Source organism: Aedes albopictus, chromosome 3, assembly GCF_035046485.1.
Source record: "Aedes albopictus strain Foshan chromosome 3, AalbF5, whole genome shotgun sequence".
NCBI lineage: Eukaryota > Metazoa > Arthropoda > Insecta > Diptera > Culicidae > Aedes > Aedes albopictus.
Genome location: NC_085138.1, coordinates 188,553,770 through 188,568,804, shown reverse-complemented (window position 1 = coordinate 188,568,804; position 15,035 = coordinate 188,553,770). Strand labels below are relative to the sequence as shown.

The following is a 15,035-nucleotide window of genomic DNA, read 5'->3' as shown; positions in this document are numbered from 1 at the left end:
CTTGGGTGCATCCCTGAAAAATATTATGGAAAAATGTTAGAAATTTCTGAAGGAACCCCTGAATAATTTTTTAAGGAGATCCCGAGAATTTCTGAAAGAATCACCGGAGGAATTCCTGGAGCAATCCCTGGGAAAACCCTTGGAGAAAACCCAGGAGGAATTCCTGAAGGAGAAATTTAAGGAGGAGACCGTGGAGGAATTCCTAGAAGAATTCCTGGAGAAATTCCTAGAGGAATTCTTGGAGGAATCCCTGAAGGATTTTTTGAAATACTAACTGCAAAATTTCCTGGATGAATCCTTGGAGAAAACCCTGGATGAATTCCTGGAGAAACCCCTGGAAGAATTCCTGGAGTAATCTCTAGAGGAAATCTGGGAGGAATCCCTTACGAAATTTCTGGAGCAATTCCAAGAAGAATTTCTTGATGAATTCCGGGAGAAATCCTTGGAGACATTTCTGAAAGGATGCCTGGGGAATCCACGGAAGAATTTCTGGATGAATACTTGTAGCAATTCTTAAAGGGATCTCTTAGAGAATCCTTGAAGGAATCTCAGGAGGAATTCCCGGGGAAATTTCTGGAAAAATACTTTCAGAAATTGTAGGAGGAATTTCTGAAGAGATCCCTGAAGGATTTCTTTAAAAAAAATCCTGAAACAAGGAGGAATTCTTGAAAATCCCTTAAGACATTCCTGGAGAAATTTCTGGAAGATTCCCTAGAGTAATTCCGGGAGGAATCCCTGAAGAAATTTCTGAATAAATCTTTCAATGAATTCCTAGAGAAAATTCTGTAGCGATACCTGTGGGATCCGTAACGGAGTTCTTTAAAAAATCCCTGGAGGAATTCCCGAAGCAATTACTGGAGGAATCTCTGAAGGAAACCCTGGAGGAACTTCTGGACAAATTCCTGGCGGAATCCTTTGAGAAATTTGAACTGAATCCCTAGAGAAATTCTTGGAGGAATTTTCTGGAGAAATTCTCGGAGCAATCCCTGGGTGAATTGCTAGAGAAACTTCTGGAGGAATTCCAGCTAGAATTCCTGAAGCATTTTTGGAGAAGTCTCTGGAAGAATCCTTGGAAGAATTCCTGAATAAATTCCCGGAGGAATCAGGAGGAATTCCCGGGGAAATTTCTGGAAAAATACTTTCAGAAATTGTAGGAGGAATTTCTGAAGAGATCCCTGAAGGATTTCTTTAAAAAAAATCCTGAAACAAGGAGGAATTCTTGAAAATCCCTTAAGACATTCCTGGAGAAATTTCTGGAAGATTCCCTAGAGTAATTCCGGGAGGAATCCCTGAAGAAATTTCTGAATAAATCTTTCAATGAATTCCTAGAGAAAATTCTGTAGCGATACCTGTGGGATCCGTAACGGAGTTCTTTAAAAAATCCCTGGAGGAATTCCCGAAGCAATTACTGGAGGAATCTCTGGAGGAAACCCTGGAGGAACTTCTGGACAAATTCCTGGCGGAATCCTTTGAGAAATTTGAACTGAATCCCTAGAGAAATTCTTGGAGGAATTTTCTGGAGAAATTCTCGGAGCAATCCCTGGGTGAATTGCTAGAGAAACTTCTGGAGGAATTCCAGCTAGAATTCCTGAAGCATTTTTGGAGAAGTCTCTGGAAGAATCCTTGGAAGAATTCCTGAATAAATTCCCGGAGGAATTCATGAGGGGATTCTTGGAGTAATCCCTGAAACAAAATCTGGAGGATTTCCTGAAGAAACTTCTGGATGAATTCTTCTTCTTCTTCTTGGCGTAACGTCATCACTGGGACAAAGCCTGCTTCTCAGCTTAGTGTTCTATGAGCACTTCCGCAGTTATTAACTGAGAGCTTCCTGTGCCAATGACCATTTTGCATGTGTATATCGTGTGGCAGGCACGAAAATACTCTATGCCCAAGGAAGTCAAGAAAATTTCCTTTACGAAAAGATCCTGGACCGACCGGGATCGAACCCGTCACCCTCAGCATGGTCATACTGAATACCCGTGCGTTTATCGCCTCGGCTATATGGGCCCATTTCTGGATGAATTACTGTACGAATTTCGGAGCGAATTCTTGGAGGAATTACTTGAAACATTCCTGAAGATATCCCTGACGGAGTTCGTGGAGGAATCTCTGGAGGAGATCTTGGAGATCCAGATCCCTAGAGGAATTCTTGGGAGGGTTTCTGGATAAATTCCGGGAGGAATTCCTGGGGAAATTTCTGAATGAATCGCTGGAGAATTTCTTGGAGAATTTACTGGAGAAATTTCTGGGGGAATTTCTGGAGAAATTCCTGGAAGAATTCCTTGATCAATTCCTAGAGGGATTTAGGAAGGTATCCCTGGAGGAATTCCTGGGGTAATTCCTCGATAAATTCTTGGAGAAATTCTTAAGGGAGTCAATTCCTGAGAAATTCCCGGAGGATTTCTTGATGGAATGCTTGAAGGTGAGTCCAGAGGAATTCCTGGAGGAATCCATATAGAAATCTCAATAAGAAATCCCTGGAGGAATGCTTAGAGGAACTCCTGGAGAAATGCCTTTAGGTATTCCTGGAGGAATCCTGAGCGCAATCCTTAAAGGTTTTCTTAAAGGAATTCATGATGGAATTCCTAGAAGAATGCCTGGAGCAATTCCTGAAAGAATTACTGTAGACATGCCTGTAGGAATTCCTGAAGGAATCTGTGGACAAAATTCTTGGAGGAAACTCTATAGGAATTCGTGGAGGAATTCCTGGAAGAATCCCTGCATAAATTCTCGGAGGAATCCTTAGTGTAACTCTTGCATAAACCCTTGGAGAAATTCCTAAAAAAAATCCCTGATGGAATTCCAAGGGGAATCCCTAGAGAAATCTCTGGAGGAATTTCTTGAAGATTCACTGGCATTTCAAAGAGGAATCCCTGGAGGAAATCGTTGAGGAACCCCTGAAGATATTTCTGAAGCAAGGCCTGTAGGGATTCCTGGAGGAATCTCTAGAAGAACTAGAAGAATCTCTATTGGAATCCCTAAAGGAATTTTCAGAGGAATCCCTGCAAAAATTCCCTTAAGAATTCATGGGAGAATTCTTAAATTTGCGGAGGTATTCCTAGAGTAATTCTTGGAGGAATCCCTGGTAAAATTTCTGGAGGTATCCCAGGAATAATTCATACGGGAATTCCAAGAGAAGTTTCCGAAGAATTCCCAGGAGGAGGAGCTAAAGAAATCACAGAAGGAATTCTTGGAGAAACCCTTATGGAATCCTTAGAAGAGTTCGCGAAGAAACTCATGTAGGCCCTCCTCTTGTTACGCCCACGATCATTACCGCGCACACTGCGTTTTTCTCCCGTGAAATCACTCTGCACTCCTCGTAGACCCATTCGTTCCGTCGACTGCTTTCCACGTATCCGCTGGTGTTCTCGGCTGCGTCGTTGATAGCTGCTTTAACAGTTCTCCTGCAGTCCTCTAGAAGGGACCCTCGTTTGGCAACGCTGCCTTGCTCGAGATTCTATGCGTATGCTGAGGCGGCATCCGGCAATCACTCTAGATCATGGTTTCCCAAACTGTGGGGGTGCTCCCGTGTACCGTATATTGTTGATGACGGAGAATTATGAGTGCAGTTTGACCATCAGCAGAGAGTCGATGCTATAGCTATAGCTCCACCATAGGTCCTGACGTCGATAATGTCAGGGAAGTGCCATTCATCAATCAGAACGTGACCGATTAACGATTCCGTTAACGGTGGTTAATGTGTATCAATTAGGGATGCTGTGTTGGAAAAAGGCGCTACGTTTGGTCATGTTTTTGGAGGCACCGGAATTTATGAGTCGTAGGCTGTTTTCGTTCGTCAGCTGATGAGCACTGAACTTTCCAATCGTTGGTCTGAATTCCTACTCCTGGCATACCTCGTGGCCTACGTCGTGGCTTGATACCGGTCGTACCCGTGTTCGAGCTGCGCGTAGAATTCGTGTTTGTGATTAAGTATCAGTTCTTCCGGAGTGTGGGCTGTGCACGTTGATTATACTGAAGTTAAAGAATTGGTCCCTGATCCTAAACTTGCACATTGTTTCGTCGATAGGCCACCAACCGATTACGTGCCTCTGAATTTCTCCCATCACCATGAAAAGCACATGTGTTGCTGCAGCTCTGTTGGATTGTTTGAAAACCTCTAAACTCTTGCACCATGGATCTTGTCCAACCACCTTCAGCAGCGCTACGACGCCGAACCCGAGATCCTTCAATAGATCGGAGAGTATGCGGATGCTCACAATGAAGTTGGGAGATCGGCAGTACCACGTACCGAGTTCCCAATCGCAAGTCCTTTTTGTTTGCTAAGGTGGATTGTTGATCTCAGTTCGTATAATTCTGTTGCTGATTTTCCGTGGCAATCCGTTCGATTTACGACTGGCACGCAGGACCAGACACCAACCCCTTACTTTCTGGAGGACCAGGTTGCACAGTTGAGCTCAGAGTCCTTCCTAAGAACTCGGACGCCGATCAGCCGCTCCTATCATGGGGAACGGACTCTGTTGTAGGCCACTCTTCTTGGAGGATTGATCGACTTGTTTTTCCTGTCATCCTACGACCAGTCCCACCGGGTTGGATGGATCCTCCCTAAGGTTGCTCGCAGCCCAGCCGGTGCTGCGGGGTGGTGGGGAAGGAGTTGCTGGTAATGATCTCAATAGGAAGTAACTTGCAAAAGCTCCAGCCTTCCCTGAGCCATGTCTGTGTTCAGCTAATCCGTTTGCTCTACTTTTGCTCTTTTTTTTGTTTTAGCAGTTGAAGGGTTTCCGCCTGCTACCTTCCCGTGACTGCCATCTTAGATATACCTGACGAGATACACCATTTCATACCTAGTTTCAGGGTGCCACAATATACCCTGTTTAGGTTGTTTGGTTACCATGCAGATGCGCACCTTTTCAATTTAGCTGAAATCCCAGCACACAATTCTTAGCTGGTGGTCATAATCAAAATAGCTATTGGTAAACCAGCAATACATATTTAATTAAACACATCGTTTACATTTAAAGACTACACTAGCCAGTATCCATCCAGATAATCAACTATTGACGAGAAACATATGAAAGTTCAGCAACGTACAGCCAACAACATCCATGTGGTCTTTTATCCTTGAGGGATATACAGAAGAAAAAAAATCAACTTTTCAACACATTGTGTAAAGCTTGTGCTTAAATCCTAATTGCTACTAATTCCCAGACGAAAGCCTGTCAATGTTCTCCACTAACCATTGTAAAATAAACAACAACCTAACTAGAAAAGTTGATGATGCTTCCTGTATATGCTGTAAATAACCTCTAACCCCCACGAGCCCCATAACCCATTTTGCACCGACGCAAGCATTTAACAACAGCAAATATCCCATCATTGTACCATCATCACATCGTAATATTTCTTTCTCGTCCCACATCCACCAACCACCAACAATCTCGCTCTCCTTGTATGTAAAACGAAACCCAAAACATATGATACATCCGTACCTACAAACCAAAACCGCAAAACTACCACCACAAAAAAAAACACAAACCCAACAAAAAATCGCTACTTTATAACCACAATCCAGTCTATACGGTTGGCGTTTTCCGCTACCCTATTGCAGTGGCAGCCTCATCAAGGAGCGTCCTCCGTCGCCGTCGCCGCTGCCTCCGCCGATCGTGAAGCTCGGTGCCACCACACCGATGTAAGAATAATCTCATGTGTAATGCTTTTTTAACTGTTCGTTCGTGCTTTGGCTGCGTTCCTGCACTATTTTACCTAGCTATTTATTGCGTTTTTTTTTTGTTCTTGTGTTTCCAGCCCTTTTCGAGTAGTTCCGTTTTGTCGAGTCGGTTAGATAAACGAGAATCATTTTTCGCAGAGCTTTCCGTTTTTGCACTCCTCCTTGCTGGTTGAGAGAAATGTCAGAAGATAAATACCTACTGGAAAACTGGCAAAATTTGATTCCGTTTCTTAGCATGTTACTCCATAGCGAAGCGATTCTTTTGGCAATTTATTACAATATGGCAACATGAGCTTAGATTTTAGACGGGATGTTTATTTATAGGAACACTATTTATTTGAAGCAACTCTTAATTTCAACCTTGAGTCGTTCACAGCCCTTAAGACATTGCATCGCTCTTCCAATGTTGAAAATTCTTCAAAAATATGTCCAGATGTTCCATCAGTTTCTTAAGGAATACAATGAATTGATTTAAGTAACTATAATTGTTGACAGTTATTGCTTAGCAGAAAACAGCAAAAAAATGTATGCACTTTTTATTATTCGTTCACCGGACAGAGTACACGGTCGCCATGTAGTTGTAGCTAGTTAAATTTGTAGCAAGTGTTGCTGCCTGTGGAGTAATCTTCGCGCAAACGTTTGGTAGGGTTGCGTGTACCAGTTATCGCATCACATAAGGAAAACTATTTCTGCACTAACTATTGTTGAGTAATTCTCGCTGAGACCGGTCCACTATTTACACCACACCTTGTATTGAAACCGGTTTAGATCCAATTTTCTGAAAGTCCTCGCTAAAAAAGTAAGGAAAATGCATACTCAAATTGATGGACCCCCGTTAGTTAGCCACATGGTATGTCTGAAACATACTGGATAAACTTGTAATTGTAATGGGATGAAATTTGTGAAAAAAAAATCGCGTTCTGGTGGGATTCGAGCGCACGACTTCGTATTCGCTAGACGGCGCTTCAACCAACTAAGCCACAGAACAAGTAATGGTTCTGCGGAATAGATAGCCAAACTGACTCCGGAGCCACATCACGAACACTCCTTCTCTCACAAATCCATCTCTCTTCTGGCTTAGATGCCAATCCACGACACACTCGCGTTTGTAACCATGTTCTTTGGCTTAGTTGGTTAAAGCGTCAGTCTAACGAATACGGAGTCGTGAGTTCAAATCCCACCAGAATGCGGTTTTTTCATTTTTTTTTCTTTTTATCTGTATTAACGAGATTTTTAGCCCTAGGCTAGTTCATCTCGGGACCCACGCTTTACTTCCCTTCCGAAGGAAGAACCCACATTTTGTGAGTTTGTCGGGAGTGGGATTCGATCCCAGGTCCTCAGCGTGATAGTCAAGTGTTCTAACCATCACACCAGGTCCGGTTTTTTCACAAATTTCATCTCTCAATTTGTCAATTAGCAACATTTCTTACCTTCTAATTACAAGTTTTTCCAGTATGTTTCAGACATTCCAGCAAACCTGGTAAATACCAGTAAAGGTCAAAATCATTGATTTTTCATTTCAAATGCTTTTTATTATGTAAAAATGAATAGCAGTTAAAGTTTCACCCTCGTTGACTGATGAAATTCATGGTGTACTTGCATTGGGTTTGATAATATCGGAAGCTGTTCAAAAATTGAATTCCAAAAAATGCGAAAAGTGGTAAATATTACCTAAAAACACGGTATCTCAGCGAAAAGTTTAGTTTGTTTAAAAGCCTATTCACAGGTCATTTGGTATTTTATTACTCTTTTACCGGACACAAATGGCCAGATGTTTCACCAGCTTCTTTAGAAATGTTTTCAATTGAAGAAAGTGCCAGAATTGTTGACAGTTTGTTGCTATCCAGAAAAAAAACACCAAAGAAACCGGACAGAATACACGGTCGCCATGTAGTCACCGCTAGTTAAACTCGCAACATGCGTTGCTACCTGTGGAAAAAATCTTCGCGATAACTTTTAGTATGTATTCAATTATTATGTCGATAAGGCAGCTACTTTATTACCCTACTTTATTTCCGGTTGACCTGAGTTTAACCCTCCTTGTGCATTAGGGTAATTTTTTGCCCAAAGTGTACACCACGTCAGCTAACTGTTTCCAACGTGATGCATTAGGAGGGTTAATTGACAAATTGAGAGATAAATTCGTGAAAAAATAACCACTGCCTCTGTTGGGATTCGTACTCACGACGACGTTTCGCTAATCCAGTGCTTTAACCAACTAAACCACCGAACAAGTAACGATTCTGTGATATATAGGGTGGAGCGAGGCAAGATGGGTCGCGGGGCAAGATGGGTCAGTGCCATTTTCGGGCGCATTACTCATGTTTATGTTAATATAATAATTTTGTTAGATGACCAGCATGAATATATAAAAGTTTGGGACATTGATTGAAAAATTATGCACTCTCATTGGAAATAAAAAATAAAATGGTTTTTAGCCATTTTTCTTATGCGATACATTCCATATAATCTCCATATAAACGGCCGCGGGGCAAGATGGGTCACCTTCAATTTTGAACGTATTTTTGGAGCATTCAAAAGTTATTTATATTTTATTACAAGACTATCTAATAAATGACTTCAATCAAGCGGAAAGAACGCTTAAAATTATAAAATAAAATTTTGACAATTTTTTAGTAAAAACATCGATTTTCAAGTCGCCTTAGGACCACTCAAATCATAAAGTTTTTTTATATTCCAAATAAAATTATAAAATCTTTACTAGTAGCTCTTGTTTACTCAGTATGGATATGGAGCATATATGAATGCGGAACAAATCTTATATTTTGACGTTTTTCGTTGAGAAAATGTGAATTATTTAAAAGGTGACCCATCTTGCCCCGCACTTTTTTCACGGCGCAAAATCGATCACTTTTTAAAACTGCTTGTTTTTCATCATATTTTGTATTTAATAAACTTTTTATCTACTTTTAGCATACCTAACTAGTGTATTAAAGAGTAGCGAACGAATACAAGCCAATACGATTTGTATTTACAAAGTTATGAAGATCCATCCTTAGGTGACCCATCTTGCCCCACCCCACCCTAATCCTTTTTTTCACCAATTTATCTCTCTTCCGGCAACTAATATTGCAAAACGAGCTGAAAACCGTACATTGATGTTGTGGAGTGGTCAACTATCCACAAATTCTTATTCAAATTTCGCACCGTTTGTTGTGAATAAAAAAGGAAAAACTGTGATGATCCCTCCACCAATGCAACGAATGTATAAATTTTAGGTGCGCTGTCCCAACGGACTCAACATACAAATTAAGGGTCGTGAGTTCAAATCTCAACTGAGCTGTAGATTTTTTCCACATTTAACCAATAATTTACCCATCTGCACTTCAAAAGGCCTTCCGCTAATTGTTGGCAGTGATGCTAATGCTCGCCATATCATCTGGGGCAGCTCAGACATTAACTTGAGAGGCTCCAGTTTGATGGAGTACTTAAGTAGTACAGATCTTGCATTACTTAACATAGGCAACCGCCTAACCTTCATGGTATCTGCTAGAGAGGAAGTGTTAGATATAACGCTTTGCTCTAGCAGAATTAGTCACGAGCTGACCAATTGGCATGTGTCAGATGAAGAATCTTCCCGAGCAGAGGAAAATATCAAAATAATAACAACGGAATCACAAAACCTGTTTTTATATCTCGGTTTGTTATTATTAACTTATTAAGTCATCACCGTTCCATAACATGTTCTGTTGGGCAATCTTATTTTGTTATGATCGTGCTCTTGGTATATTTTCTTTAAATTACATTTCAATAACATGTTTTGTTGTTCAGTTATTATTATGTCCTTGAGACTGTACAAATATTTGATCATTAATATTACAACATAACTAGCTTTGCAATCAAAACTACACAATTCGAGATTTTCGTTGTTCACAGCATTCCGCGAGGAACTGTAAGAGAAAATATTATTTTGTCATCAGTTCCTCTTCTTACTGACATTACGTTTTAACTGCGACCGAACCAACTTATCAGCTTTTTGTTTTATAAGCACTTTGAAAAGTATACCTGTTTTTTTTGTCCCAGTTTTAGTTAGGTATGAATACGAAAATAGAGAGTGCAAAAGAGTGTTAGCCATTATGAAACATATTGGATCAACTGGTGGAATTCAAGGACGAACAACACATTTTCGACAAAAATGTAAAAAATAAGTCATCAAGAACTCCATTGATTATTTTTAGGCATTTTATTTTTATTGATTTCACTGCATCGAGCCCACTTAGATTCACTTGGATAAATGTGTCAATCAATGAGGTAATAAAGTAAATTAATCTTATAAACAATGAACCACCTAATAAAGGGTTTCAAAACGACGGTAGTTTTTCATCGTAAGTTGTTTGGAAAATAAACGAAAATTATTGTTTCTCTCTATTTTTAATAAAAGAATCGCTTGCGACAACAATAGCGTCCCAATTATGAATGAAACATTTAACAATAGATCCTATTGTTGCGTATCCCATTGAATGCATATGGGACTTTGAAGGAGTTCCTATCCGCAACAGAAAAAAAAAACTAATTTTGTTTTCAGACTGTTATCAATAACGTATTCATATCAAAATTTGTTATTGAAATATTTTAAAAATTCGCTGTTATTAAGTTGGTATTGAAACTAACAAAACATGTTATTAAACAGGTCTTCCAGGAACATTTTTTTGTTATAATTTTTGTTATTTTGCAGCTTATGACAGACAAGTTTATAACAGGATATGTTATGTAAATAACATGAAAATAACTCTTTCCGCTACTCAGTTATTTCTGACCATCGCTACATCTTTTTTGAACATTTAAATGTTACTTTGCAAACATTGCGTTTCAGGAATCCTCGGTCAACAAACTGGGATCTTTATACTGATTTGGTTGCAGCCAAATTTCATGGATATTCACCATCCATTGACACTCCAAGTGATTTAGATGATGCCGTTGATACTACAACGACCTTCATCATGGAAGCTTTTGAAGAAGCATGCCCTCTACGGTCTGTGAAGATCACAAGAGGAACCCCTTGGTGGAACTCTGATCTGGCGAAACTCAGGAAACAATGTAGAAAGAGTTGGAACAGACGACGTTCAGCTGGTTCGGAGGCTTTCAGGTCGGCTTGCAAGGCCTACAGGAAAGCTCTCCGGTCTGCTGAACGATCCGGCTGGAAAAACCTTTGTGCAAATGTTTCCAGCTTGAGTGAAGTCAGTCGGTTAAACAAAATCCTTGCGAAATCTAAGGATTTCCGGGTGAACGAACTTCGTTTGCCAAATGGCGATCTGACTTCCTCTGATGAGGAAGTTCTGGAATGCATATTCAGCACACACTTCCCTGGATGTGTGGATATTACATCTTCGGATGATCCTGATGTCTTTTCTTGCAGTTATGATTCTTTAGCTTCGGCTCGGAGTATTGTAACTATAGAATCGATTGAGTGGGCTCTTAATAGCTTTGCTCCTTTCAAATCTCCTGGGGCAGATGGGATTTATCCTATTTTGCTTCAGAAGGGATTTGATTATTTCAAACATGTTTTGAAAAAACTACTTGTTTGCAGTTTTGCTACAGGGTATATTCCCAAATCCTGGAGGGATAGTACTGTAAAGTTTATTCCGAAAGTGGGTCGTGCGTCGTATGAAGAAGCAAAGAGTTTCAGACCTATCAGTTTGACCTCTTTTTTTCTGAAATGCTTAGAACGCATTGTGGATCATCACATCCGTGATGTTCATCTGGCCAACGTGCCTCTTTATGTGAACCAACATGCCTACCAATCTGGTAAGTCCACTGTGACTCTTTTACACAAGGTTGTTTACGATATCGAGAAAGCATTCGCTCAAAAGCAATCTTGTTTGGATGTTTTCTTAGATATCGAGGGTGCCTTTGACAACGTGCCTTTCGATGCCATATTGGAAGCCGCACAGAGTCATGGTATATCTCCAATGATTTCCAATTGGATTCACCAAATGCTCAAAAACCGATATCTCTTCTCGACATTGCGTCTAGCAGGGATTAGGAAATTGAGTGTTTGTGGATGCCCCCAAGGGGGAGTCTTATCACCGCTTTTGTGGAATCTCGTAGCAGATACGCTAATGAGGCAACTCAATAATCGCGATTTTCCTACTTATGGTTTTGCCGACGACTACCTAACATTGTTAGTTGGTATGTGCATCAGCACCCTTTTCAACCTGATGCAAAACGCCCTTCAGGTAGTTGAGGGTTGGTGTCGCCAATATGGCCTTTCGGTTAATCCGAGTAAAACATCTACACTCTGTCCATTTTCTATAAGACCAGATCATTTTTAATTGCTATTTCTCAGGGAGCAAATACATCACTTCAATTTATACCACGATATGTTTGTGTGAGTGAAACCTGTGCCATGCATAGGAATAATCGTGTGTGTGCGAACGCACCAAGCAATAACTACTGTTTTTGCGATATACCGTGTCCATTTTGTATAAGACCACTCTCAGATTCGCGTGTTTTCATTTTACTGCATGAAAATGCCGAAGGGTAAAGTGCTCACGGAGAAGGAAAAGGGAAGAATCGAGGCATTTCACCAAGAAAAAGTGGGAATAAAGGTCCGTTTAGACATGACAAATATTTGGTCAAACAAGCCCAACAAAAGACCAACACAGCGAAAACCGTAGCAACCTTGGATGAATGTCCGGCTATTGAAATGTTTGTCATAATAACAAACAGTCCGGTCCCATCAAGCAATTATCTCGCTGATCCTGAAGGGTACGATTGGAATCAAAGGTATCTGACGGCGAGAAGAGAACGGGTAGAATAGCTTAGAACTCCATTAAATCCTTGATGCAAATTAAGCAAACTTTGAATTTAAAGGTTTGCCTGGAGACAGTTTCAAAAGTTTTGATAAAAAAACCGCATATTAAAAGGGCAAAAAGGATTGAAGCTCCTAATCTTACAGCTTCTAATGTTGAAAAATAGCTGAATTTTACAAATACTTACCTGAATAGGCAGTGGAATTTGGTAAGCTTTTGTTAAATGTTATTTTTCGAACCCCTTTTAATATTCCAATATAACTCTGAAACTTGAATTCTTGATTGTTTGAAAAAAATTTAGACTATTTTCAGTGACGAAAAGAAGTTCAAATTAGATGGTCCAGGCGGCTTCAATGGATACTAGCGGATTTAGGGAAGGAAGAATATTTTTTTCAACTCGGAACTTCAGTGGTGGCTCATGCATGGTGTGAGCATGCTTTTGTGTAATCGAAGAGCTGGTTCACGTCTTTCAAAACGAATAGTAAGGACTGCATCAGTATTTTTGAAGGACTTCTCTGCCGTGTGCATCATAGTTGTCCCATGTTAATAGGGATTCCAATAGAACATGGGACAACTATGCTGCACACGGCAGTTTTCTCCCTTTCTTGCGCAAATATTATCGGAAGAAGTTTACATTCCAATAGGCATTATCCGCCATTCATACCAGCAACGAAACAAAGTAATAGTTCAGGGACCAAAAAATCGATTAACTCGACTGGCCAGCGTGTTCACCTGACTTGAATCCAGTCGAAAACATTTGGGGGATTTTGGTTCGTAGGATTTATACTGAAGGAAAACATATATCACCGTTGATGAGTTGAAATCCGCTATAACAACAGAATGGGGCAAAATTGAGAAATCTGTTCTACTGAATTTAGTAAACAGTATGCCAAATCGATTTTTCCAAGTCATAAATCTAAATGGCAAAGCTACGGATTATTGAACTTACAATATGTTGATTTTTATAAGTTTTACTTAATGAAAATGTATAATATTTGAGTTGGTCTTATGGAACTTTTAATCAAAATAAATTTAGGACAAAAAATAACTTGTAATGCATTATACAATTATACGCACATTGACCCGAAATTGTTATTATTATAGTTGACTTGAGACAATTTATGGGTGGTCTTATAGAAGTTGGACAGAGTGTATTGTTCTTTTCACGGAAAGACGAAACCGTAATGGCGTTCGACCTTTGCGTCTTTTTGATTCTGAAATCGATGTGACTGAACAGGTAAAGTACGTTGGAGTCATTCTTGATTCCAAGCTTTCCTGGACACCTCACATTGAGTTCAGAATCAAGAAAGCTTGTATGGCCTTCGGGCAATGCCGGCGAACCTTTGGTACAACTTGGGGTCTAAAACCCAAGTATATCAAATGGATATACACAACTGTGGTTCGGCCAATACTGGCTTATGGATGTCTTGTGTGGTGGCAAAAGGGTGAAGTGAGAACGGTCCAATCAAAATTAGGCCATCTCCAAAGGATGTGCTTATAGACTGTTTCAGAAATTATAAATACACTAACGATTAACTGCCATTTCAATTTGAGCATAATATCCAAAAAAGTTTCTTCTAGCTCTTATTGTAAACATGATAACGAAGCAAATAATACCAATTTTGCTGATGTTTCTGGTAAAAGTTAAAAAATAGGGCTCTGTAAACTAGATGATTAAAATTTGAAGTTGCACAAAGTGGTCAAAAACTGTTGCATAGTAGAAAAGAAAAAAATCTCACAGATAAAATATTTAATTTCCAAACACAATACAAATGGCTGTATCGATAATAAAAGATATTTCTCGATTAGTAAGAGTATTTTTTACTGGAATATTTGATCAAGAACCACCATTACGGGCCTTCTTAAAACAAAATTTTTGGTTTCAAATTTCTCAACAACACCAGTAGCAACAAACGTTAAGCAAACGAATGTCTTAAATACTGCTTACTGCATTCGTTTTTATGGTATGACAAGCTTTGCCATCTGAAGGATCGAATGAGCTGAAAAAATAAGTTTGTTTAGATTAAATGCGTTCAGGAAAGCTAAGAAACTGTGTGGTAGTTCTTATGTTCCGTAGAAAACCTTAAAAAATAAGAAACTTGATCTCCGAAAAAATGTTGTGGGAATGCCTCTATCGATTTTTCCCAAACTTTGATCAAGGCATAACTCAGACAACTTGTTGAGAAAGCGAATGTGATAAAAATTTAGATAATTGTTGGTATTTAGTGATAAATAATGTTGAAATCATTAAAAAACACCGTTGTGCAAATGCAAATTTGAAAAATTAAGTTATTTGTTAGAGAACTCGACTGTTCTTTAAAATATCAAGACAATTGAAAGGAAATATAAAAATATGGAGTACAATATGCTATACTCTGAAACAAGTTGGTAAAAATCATTGGAACAGTTCATTTAATTGAATAAACAAAGTGTATTTATAATTTCTGAAACAGTCTATAATGGCGATGTCTGGAGCGTTCTCTTCAACTCCTACGGCAGCGCTAGAAGTTCTCTTTGACGTTGCCCCACTACACATTCATCTCAAACAAGAAGCCCTTTTTTGCACTTACCGGTTA

At 39.6% G+C, this 15,035-nt stretch overlaps 1 protein-coding gene across 10 annotated transcripts in view; it reads left to right on the top strand.

The window, feature by feature from the left end:
* The window catches only part of LOC109429157 (fasciclin-2), a 368,026-nt gene that overhangs the window by 348,186 nt on the left and 4,805 nt on the right, over positions 1-15,035 (top strand). For 6 of the 10 annotated variants that reach the window (XM_062856894.1, XM_062856895.1, XM_062856893.1 and 3 more), the window contains one exon: positions 5,531-5,647. The exons of 2 other annotated variants lie outside the window; for them this stretch is intronic. In XM_062856894.1, the coding sequence (XP_062712878.1) occupies positions 5,531-5,647 (117 nt within the window). The remainder of the gene's footprint in view (positions 1-5,530; positions 5,648-15,035) is intronic. 2 more of the 10 variants (XM_062856897.1, XM_062856899.1) reach the window with 1 other exon arrangement.